Source organism: Panthera pardus, unplaced genomic scaffold (assembly GCF_024362965.1).
Source record: "Panthera pardus isolate Hobbes unplaced genomic scaffold, ASM2436296v1 HiC_scaffold_26, whole genome shotgun sequence".
Taxonomy (NCBI): domain Eukaryota; kingdom Metazoa; phylum Chordata; class Mammalia; order Carnivora; family Felidae; genus Panthera; species Panthera pardus.
This window is the reverse complement of record NW_026526832.1, coordinates 40978825-40989621: the sequence shown is the minus strand read 5'-3', so window position 1 is coordinate 40989621 and position 10797 is coordinate 40978825. Positions and strand designations below refer to the sequence as shown.

Sequence of the window (10797 nt, the reverse complement as noted above, 5' to 3'; positions counted from 1 at the left end):
AAACTCATAGAAACAGAGAGTAGAGAGGTGGCTACCAGGGGCTGGGAGATGGGGAAAATTAGGAGATATTGGTAAAGCATACAAACTCCCAGCTATGGGAGGAATAAGTTCCAGGGATCTCACGTACAGCATGTCGACCATGCTTGATAATACAGTATAATACAGTATAATCGGGATTTACTAAGAGAGGACAACTTCAGTGTTCTCACCAAACCAAACAAAGAAGGAAACAAAACAACAACAGAAAAACTTGTGAAATGACGGGTGTGTCAATTAACTCATTGGTAACCCTTCCCTAGTGTATATGTATGTATACGTATCATCACATTGTAGCCTTTAAATATTTTATAATTGTGTTTGTTAAGTATATATCAGTAAAGCCAAAAAGAAAACAAGTTAGGCAGCCAATCACACTGGTGGGTTTTATTTAACCTTCAGGCAAACGTCAGGGCCTCTAACTTTACACAGAGAAAGTAAAGAAACCAAAATCAAGTCATTAACTTATCATTTAAAAAACATTTATTTAGGAACAACTGGGCCATGTCACCATAAGTTGATTCTTCTTCCAGAAATGCACAAACATAACCTCGCACAGAAGAAAAGTTAATGTCATCTTTGTGGAATGCAGAATGGCTGAACTTCTTTGCAATAGGAGGTTTCTGCTTTCAATACACATATATGCAATTTTTGAAGAGATAAAGATCATTTTTCAGGATTCATATATCTAGTTCATATCTACAACTAGAAGGATTACTTAATACCCTCGTTAAGCTAATTTCTTCTTCTCTGCTCACTTTGCAAATAGAAATAACATGAACTGGTATTCATGCTCCGACCTTTAAGATTCTCAAATTATAATGGCAATTACCGTATACATAGCCGCTCATATGTTTATTGATGTTTGATAATTAACACAAAAGGGCTGTGACCTTGATGAATGGATGATATTAACTATTAAATAGTGTATTATAAAATTAGTACAAAGTATTTAAAGATATGTAAGTTAACCACTTATTGATAGAAAAAATTTTTTATATACTGGATAAAAGTTTATGGAATAAAGAGAAGTATTTTTAAAGTATATATTAAACATTGCTTAACTGGATAGTAAATCCTATCAGTGTGGAAATAAATGTTTTGTAATTCTCAAAGAAGAAAACAATATAAACTTTAATTCATGGTAACATAGTTGGCTGGAAAAATGCCAGTTTGACCTCGAAGCTTCCCTTCCCACCAATCAAAATGAGAATCTGTTTTTGATATAACCGTGATTCTGTCTCCAGCTTGAAAATTCAAATCCCCTGGCTGTTGTCCTTCAAAAGAATATAGTGCTGTCACTTCTATGGGTTGATTCAAATTGCCTAAAACAAACAAACAAACAAAATTATTTAAATTATTCACATTTTTAATGGGAAACCCTGAGAAGAGTGTGTATCTAAGATATAAGTTAACTTTTTTTTAGGACTTGATGTTCTGGCAGAATTCACAGCATGTGGTCTGTATGATTTCCTTCTTTGAAAAGAGCAAATGTTTGGTGATAACATTTCCTAAATCCACACAAGTCAAACTGTATGTTATTATATAGTTAACTATGTATTTAGCAAATATCTGTGGTTATAATTGTTTGCATTTTGAATAACCTGTAAGGTAATACTACGAGCCGACTGTGGAATAACACGGGTTTGAACTGCACAGGTGCACAGACATGTGGACTTTTTGATAAACAGCATGGCCCTGTAAATGTATTTTCCTTGCTTTCTTAATAACATTTTCTTTTATCTAGCTTAGTTTATTATAAGAATACAACATATGATACTTATAACATACAAAATATGTGTTAATCTACTACTTATGCTTTTGGCAAGGCTTCTGGCCGATGATAGGCTATTAATAGTTAAGTTTTGGGGAAGTCAAAAGTTTTATGTGGATTTTCAACTATATGGGCTTTGGTGCGCCTAACCCCCGACCCTCCATTTTTCAAAGGTCAACTGTATTTACATTTTCCCCCTTTTATTTATTTATTTTTTTATTTTATGGGGGGGGGGGTGCTGCTGCAGATAGGGACAGAGGGAGAGGGAGAGGAAGAAAGAGAGAGAGAATCTCAAGCAGGGTTCAATCCCACAACCCTGGGATCATGACCTGAGGCAAAATCAAGAGTCAGATACTCAAGCAAAAGAGCCACCCAGATGCCCCACATTTCCCCCTTTTTAACAGAGCAACCATTATGGCTTCCTTGAACTGTAGCTGTTAGACATCTATGCTCATGATTTGACTGGAAAACCATACTCCAGGACAGAGCTAGAGAGTATAATACTAAGCGAAATAAGTCAGAGAAAGACAAATACCATATGATCTCACTCATATGTGGAATTTAAGAAACAAAACAAATGTGCAAAGAAAGAAAAAAGAGAGAGAGAGAGGGAGGGAGAACCAAGAAATAGACTCTTAACTATACAGAACAAACTGACAGTCACCAGAGCAGATGTGGGTAGAGGGATGGGGGAAAAAAGGGGTCGAGATTAGACTTATCATGATGAAAATAAAATAAAATAAAATGTTAAAAAGAAAAATCATGCTGTGTAGCCTTGGTTTTGAGGGTTCCAGCTGACATGCAAATTTTGCCGATTCAGCACATTTCCCCATAGGCTTCACGGCTGTTTTCATTTCTGTGCTTACTATATCCTTTTTCTCAAAACAGAGATAAACTCAAATCAGCACAGCAAGAAGTGTGTCTGCACACGCACAAGAGCTTCGACACAATGTGTAGAATCTTTTGTATTAGGAAAAAATACCTTGAGAATTGAGGAGTTAATATGAGGAAAAGACATTAAATATTAGAAACTGTAGAGCGTCATAAGAAATAAAAAGAAACATACTTTCTGTGTAGTCATCTCCTTGGAATTGTTATATTTCTATTTCGCGTATTTTGTGCACTTATTAGGCAATTAGATGCTTGTTAAGTGCATCTTAGTGCGGATACACTGAAAACATACATAACCGAATTCTACAAACCAGTTCCTTATTTCAACCTATACTATTACAATAAAAAATAAACCCAATTTGGCCTGTCAGTAAGAAATAAAAGTAATCAGCACTTTAATTAAGCCGCATTGACTGAAACACTGAATTTGTAGCTCACACAAGATGGGGCCACACTTCTTCCTGTAAAGCATGTGGCATGCGGTTCTTCGAGTTCTCCCAGAGAAATAACCCTAATAACAACTAATATAATTACATTACAGATATTACTGGCATTAGTTCTCTCTATAATACAGACATGTTCTGCATATTTGTAGGTTCTTACTGTATTAACTTTTCGTCTGTCCACTTTAAGGAAGAAGTTAAAAGTATGTCACAGAAGAGTAAAATGGTGATGTTTTACCTGCATATCCTCAAAGCCAGTGCGTGCGGCAGCCAACACACATTGGTCATTACCGCCTACGTGACAAGTGACAAGTGACTGAGAGGCTGCATGGATGTGGGACACACAGCAAGTCCTTGTGTCAGGCCTCTTCATCATTAGATTAGTGGAATGTAGGTTAACGTTGGAGAAAAAAATCATTCTGAAAATCAGTTTCTTATCAATAATTACGTTTATCACCTCCATACATAAAGCTCAACCTCTATTAAGCAAACAATGAAAGAAAACCCTCAAGTAATTCCTCCTTTCTCCTTGTCAGACACATCTGATAATACAAAGAAGCAAGCAAAAAGAGTGCTAGGAAACGTCAGGAATGTTCTGGAAGTCATAGCCATCTTAGCAGCCATACAGGTGTGTGTTTGTGGCACGAGGTACAAAAAGTAGAAATGCATTAAAAGAGGATCACAGTGGTAACAGGCAACAGCCCTGAGTATATCATACGAGCGGCCTCCTGTTCACAGAGTCGGGCACTGTAACAGCACAAGACACGTGCCCCTCTAGGCCTCATCTCCAGCGAGGCAGCCACCGTCATCCCCACCTTGCAGAACATGAAACTGAGGTGGAAGGTGTTAGGCAACTTGTCCAGGGAGCTGAGATCTGAATCCCAGAAGTCTGTCCCCAGCTACTCATAAGCACCATTGACATCATACCCCAAGGTACTCAGCAGCCACGAAAGTATTAAATTGTTTTCAACAGACTGAACTTGGATTTATCAGGGCATTTTACTTTTGTTAGGCAAATTTTCAGGGAGGATTGGCATATTTTTCTGCATCACTGAGTTATCAGGACTCTCCAAATGATAAGAATGTTGGATGATGGTCCTGGGTAATCACTGATAACAGAACTGGTTTTTACCAGTCTTAGGAAAATATTTCACGATGAATGCTTAGAGGAAGAAAGATATTATGAACTAAATGAAAAGAGGACGGCGGACTTAGTTCAGTCCCTGCCCTCTCACTCAGGTGTTGTCCACTTTCCTCTGGACTGCAGTTTCCAAATGAACTAAAGACAAAGTGGTGGTGGAACAGGTGGAGAAGGGCAAGGCAGGTGGTTCTGAGATGCAGCGGAGAACAAGGCAGGGCTGTGGGGTTTGAGGAGGTTGGTACATTGAGATTGCTGGCACATCTAGAGAAGAATGTGCCCCGGATAGGCAGACACGGTGTGCCCTAGGAGAGTCGGCAGTTCAAGCAGTTGCTGGGAAATTCCTGCACATGCAAACAGAGGCTGGGCCAAGATGGCGGGCGGGGGGGAGGCAGGCGCTCCCTGGAGGTGACTGTCCACAGGCCATTCAATGCTGTAACCTGTTAGTTTTTTCTTCAATCAACATGACTTAAAGTTCTTCTTTACTGATATATTAGGGATAATTTCCATGAGGAAAATTTTAATGCCCACAAAATCATTTATTTTAAAAATAGGCGAGCCTTTTCTCTGAAAGGAGGTATGTCCTTCCAGGAAGGGAGAGCCCTCTGGGGACCTTGGAAACAGACCCCACCAATTGCTAAAATATCTGGAATTCACGGATGCATTTTCTTCTGAGTTATATGCCTTCAAGTTTTATATTCCCGTGTTTAAGAAATATGGAGGCTCTTTGAAACAATTAGTCATTTTCATCATAATTCAAGTTTAATTCAAATACAGCTTATTTTTCTCTCCCAAATCAGGACTACCCTTAACAGGAAACAGATTGCAATCAGCTTGAGTGATTGGCAGCTGCCCTGAGGCTCCTAATTAGCAAGACTGGGTCTACAGGACTTCACCAGTTACTCCCAGTGGCTTTCCGATGGAAGTCTGCATAATGTAACCCGTATGCAGCCAATAGATACATCTGGCCCCAGACATAATTCAGGAGAGGAATCTCAGCCTTTGGAAGGTCCATTTCAAGGCAGGCAGAAGTAGGAGAACACATCTTTGGTTTTGTGACACATTTAATGTGGTGAGGAATTGCGTGGCTGATTTGACTCTCACACCCACATCGCCTCAGGCCAGGTGTGGGGTCTGTCACTTTGGGGACCATGGTCTCTGGAGAAGAGTCAGAGTCAGTGGTGAGTGAGGCAGATGAGGCCACTAGGTGAGGTCACCAGACATGCAGTTCTCAAAAGGTAATGTCTGGGCATTTGTGGTTGTCACGACTCGGGGGGGTGCTACTGGCATCCAGAGACTTAGTTCCGGGGCGCTCCTGGCCATCCACGCAGCACAGGGTGGCCGCTGCAATGGGTGGGCCCAGATTGTCACTGCAAACTACCGGGCGGATAGGAGGCAGGCAATGGATACCGACGTCGAAGGACACAGCCTGTTGCAGAGACTGTGGACCTTCCCGGTTGTCTCCGTGTCAGGCCCAAGCGGCATGTAGCCGGAGCCTCCAAAGGGTGCGAAACAGACGTACGTGCAGCTTGGAAACTACTGCTATGCCCGGCAGCCCGTGCAGAACTACAGCTTGTCGGTGGGCACGGGACAGGCTAAGAGGGGGCCTGGGTGTCCTGGGGAATGGGCTTGAACCTCAGCTCAGGCCTGTGCATTGTGACTTTTCTCTCCAGGAATGCTCTGCCAGGATGTGAGAAGGTCCTGGGCAAGAGTTTAACTGGTTTCACGGCTGTTTTTTAAACACACAATAATGTGAAGTAAGTTTTATTTTAAAAATAGACTTTAAGCCTTCCCTTTCATTTTTTTTTCTTCAAAAACTTTTATTTGGAGAAAGGACAAAATAAATTAATACTAACCTAGTGCCCACTGTTTGTACACCTTAACTCATCCTACCCTCAAATATAAAAGCAAAATCCCACCAACCAACCAACCACGGGCCGGTGATGAAAGTATCGAATTCAAGTCTGAGTCTCCTTCCAGAGCCCACTCAGGGTTTTGTTTCTTATAACTTGACACTTCCCTCCGTGCCTTTTGGGGGGTATTTCTAACATTCTCTAGGCACCTGGGCTATGGGCGTGAGCTCTAGAGAAATCTAGGAAAGGGCTGCAGTCCCCACTGTCACCTTACTAAGCACCCCTTGCTAAGTCTACAGCGTCTGTCATCCCTTGTCCCTCAGCGTCCCTGCTGGGCCCCCCTCCCCAAGCAACTCAGCTTGTCTGTTGACCTCAAATGTAAGAACCCCTTTAATTGCACGATACCTAAGTATGGGTCTAATTCTAACAGTCTTTAAAAGTAAAAGACCACAATATAAAGTCTTAGATGTTTATGCTACTTGGGCATAAACATTTATATGTTGACCCCTTTTGCTTCTGAAGGATGTGTCCAAAGGTCACATTTAACACTCTCAGTAATCTCTACCATGGCTGTAAATCACATTTTCAAGAACAAAATACATTTTTTAAAACCTGTCAGGGTTTTTTCACTATGCCTGAGACCACAGCACAGCACTCTCCCAAAGTCAAGCCCAGGCCATCAGACTGGCTCTGAACACAGGCCTCTGCATCCACTCCCTGAAGGGAATTACCTGGGAAAGGATGGCCAGAACTGGGCTCCAAACAACTGAAACCAGGCTGGAAGAAAGAGGAAAGTCAGAAAATCTAATCTAGCAGGAAAAGGTTGACTTCTGTTCAAGGAACTCTGCTTAAGAGACATTTTTGAAATATCTTTATAATTTTTTGTTAAATGGGTACTTAGTTACCTTGCCAATCTGTTTCCACCACACAGATAATGCCCAGGTAGTTTGCTTACCCAGGAGTATATGGTTCTGTGATTCCAGTGATACAAGATGATGTGAAAAATAGGCTATTTTACAGCTGGTTAACCTCTGCCTTCACTGTGTGTCCCGTTCACGTTTCTAAATAATTCCTTACTTCTTTCAAAGAACAGTTTCTAAAGATCAAAGTAAGACAGGTTGAGGGACTATTTTTATCACAGCAAATCCTAATGAGTTTTATGAAGTAGCTCCCAATAATGGCAAAATATCTGAACACGAAAAATGTTAAAAATCCTTAAAAACATAAAAATATTCATGGGGCTAAAACCCAGAGCAAATGTGATGATGACAAAGCTGTAACTCACAACGAGCAAACTTTGTCTTTCTTTCCTGACAAGGTTCTACAAGATCCTGTAGTTCAGCCTCCGACCAGCCCGTGGGCCCTGGAGCCAGCTCCCTCCTGAGCCAGGTGCGTCACACCAGGTGACTGTCCTCCTGGGTTCCCCACCACGCTGCTAATCTCAGATGACAAGCAAGTAAGTGAGCAAAGCCACAGCATTGTTTAAATGAGGGACTTTTCAGAATAACGTGCATATCCTGTAAGTTAAAGAAGTGATGTACGCCTCCCTAGAGATTTTTATAACCTGCCAGATTAATTAGAAAGTTTGTGATTATAAGATCAATATGAGTAATTTTTAACATGTAGATATTTTATTTACCAACTCTCTCCTGATAGCTGGAAAGTTCAGGGTACAGCTTATATTTGTTTCCATTACCTGCAAAAAAAAAAAAAATTAGAAAACTTATTCACATATATTAAAAAAGATAAATAACATAAAATATTAGCATATATAAAATAGCCAAGAATGCCTAATCTTGCCCTTGCAAAGCAAATACTTTAGTATATGTGCTGCTGAAGCGAGCACAACAAAGCAAATACTTTAAATTGCTCAGTGATAGAACTCTCATTATTTTATCACCCTTTAAATCAAGAGGAGCCTGAATAAACCCAGGAAATACACTGAGCATAGGCAGGGAGTAAATACGTGATATGCACATGATCAGAAGCACTACAACTCACGACCTTGGACATGTATGTTCATGGAAAATGCACACACATCTGTTTTCCAGAGCAATCATAAAATACCTGAATTCAAAAAAGTTTGTAATCCCCAAACCAGTGATTTTAAACATTCTTGTTTGCTTGACTCCTCAAATAATTTTTAAGCAGCATGTATTCACTTGTATATTTTTAAATTAACACCTAAAATTGCTCAATATAAGCCTAAAAGTTCTAAAGGGCATGCTTTGTAGCATATTTCAATATCAATTATTTAAATTAAATAATTACATCTCTCCTTTTTGGGATAACAGAATATAAATATCACAGTAAAAATACACATCATTAATACTGTATCTGTACTCACCATCGTGAGTTTAAAAAACAAAGTTTTTTTAAAAATTTGAGACAGAGAAAGAGCAAGCATGAGTGGGGGAGGGGCAGAGAGAGAGGGAGAGAGAGAGTCCTAAGCAGGCTCTGTACTGTCAGCACAGAGCCCAATGTGGGGCTCGATCTCACAAAGCGTGAGATCATGACCTGAGCCAAAATTAAGAATTCGGTGAAAAAAGCACCAAGCTTTTGCAGATAGTCAGAAATTATGTAATGCTCATTTTAACATTTTAGTCATATTTCCATTCCCTTTGTCCCACAGATTTTAACTTTTTTTTTTTTTTTAACATTTATTTACTATTGAGAGGCAAGAGAGAGACAGAGCATGAGCATGGGAGGGGCAGAGAGAGAGGGAGACACAGAATCGGAAGCAGGCTCCATGCTGTCAGCACAGAGCCCGACGCAGGGCTTGAACTCAAACTGCGAGACCATGACCTGAGCTGAAGTCGGATGCTTAACCGACTGAGACACCCAGGCACCCTGTCCCAAAGATTTTATACTAATATATTAATATTATATTTTATGTAACAGTTTCTACAACAAAAAATTTGTACAGAAATTTATTTTTTAATTTTATTTTAAGTAAGCACAAGACTGTTAAATAATTTCTTACAGATCGAGTTATTATTGTTACTGGTACACAATTGACCAAAATCTTAAATATATTATAAATTTGTTAACTTACTAAACAGGAAAGTAAATTTTTATTTGAAACACAGCTCGATAGATGGATGAGACTTTAGCTCATTAAGCAGGATGACTATTTCTTATTTCTAGAATGACAGAGGTTCAACGTCAAGTTGTATTTTAATATTCCTTTTTAAATGTATAGGTGCTATGAAGGCTGGTTCTTATAAAAACTAGAGAGGGCTAGAAGGATACATTTTACAGCAATGTAACAGAATTATTTGATGTTCCTTCTGAGAGAGAGGTCAAAAAAATCACATGGTTATCTGTAATTAAAACATAATAATAAAATATTTATAAGATAATAAGATACTTCTATAACTTTCTGTTTTGGTGATAGATAGCTACGTGATTCTTAAAATAAGCAATATATAGTGATAATACTAATTACTGTTGTTACATAAGCTAACACGACAATCCCATCGTCCCTCTTCAGTTTTGTGGAAAGCAGAGAAACAAGAACCACTGTCCAAACGACTCGACTTGCTACTCCTCAGTCACTCACTAACTACGTCAGTATCTATATTTCAGATTACATCACCATTCTTACATTTTGGAGACAATGTAGCACGGTATGATTTGGATGACTTAGGGGTTACTTTTCTTACTCAGGTGTGGAACAAAAACCCTCAGGAAGGCCAGGGGAGGATGGCCTGTGCGTCCCGTTGTGAACGGAAATGGCTTTCGGAAGGAACATGTCTCGAGCCGGACAGTGTATCTCTCACACTGTTGCTCTCATACCCTAGGCAGTGTCGGGTACCCTGAGGATACAAGTACAATATGTAGGCTGCGGCCTAAGAAGCTTATGACATAAGAATATAGAAATAAACATCGGCAGCACGGGGAAGAGGGTATAAATATTCCAAAAGAATCTAATTTTGAAAACTGACTAGAAATAAGAGATTTTGGGTAGTGATCAGATATAGGACAAAATACATGCAAATTAGGACTTTCTCAACATAAAAATAAGCACTCCAAAATAGAAATGGGAAAGTACATTCCATTCACCCAGCAAACCAAAATTATAAAGTACTTAGGAATAAATTTAACAAGAAAGGCACAGACACTATGAAATCTTAGGAATGACGGAAAAATGCCTCAGCAAATGGAAAGCATAAAATGGAAAGATTATCATAAACATGCCAAATTAGTTAATTTATATGTTATTGTGATTAATATCCCAAGTCATAGAATTACTCTAAGTTCATAGCATTATTTTTTGGAATTGCACATTGCATACTGCAGACCCCCTTATCCACAGTTTTCCTGTTTCACAATTGCCTGCGGTTAACCACAGCCCAGAAGTGGCTCATCCTCCTTCTGATTTACTGTCGGAAGGTCAGAAGAAGCCTAATGCCACCTCACAACTGTGTCAATCACCTCACTGCGTCTCATGTGGGCATCTCATCACCTCCCATCATCACAAGAAGGGGGAGAAAAGTACAAGATATTTTAAGAGACAGAGAAACCACATTCATAGGACCTTTATTATAGCACGTCATTGTAATTTTTCTATTTTACTATTGCTAATCTCTTACTGTGCCTAATTTATAAAGTAAACTTGATCACAGGTATGTATGTATAGGAAAAAAACATAGTTTATAT

At 39.4% G+C, this 10797-nt stretch overlaps 1 protein-coding gene across 1 annotated transcript in view; it reads right to left on the bottom strand.

Annotated features, from left to right (window-relative positions):
• Nucleotides 1–501: 501 nt before the first annotated feature.
• The window catches only part of SH3YL1 (SH3 and SYLF domain containing 1), a 40203-nt gene continuing 29907 nt past the window's right edge, over nucleotides 502–10797 (bottom strand). The window contains exons 9-10 of the mRNA XM_053891209.1: nucleotides 7775–7831; nucleotides 502–1361 (exon numbers count right to left, since the gene is read on the bottom strand). Coding sequence (XP_053747184.1) covers nucleotides 1171–1361; nucleotides 7775–7831 — 248 coding nt within the window. The 3' untranslated portion in view covers nucleotides 502–1170. The remainder of the gene's footprint in view (nucleotides 1362–7774; nucleotides 7832–10797) is intronic.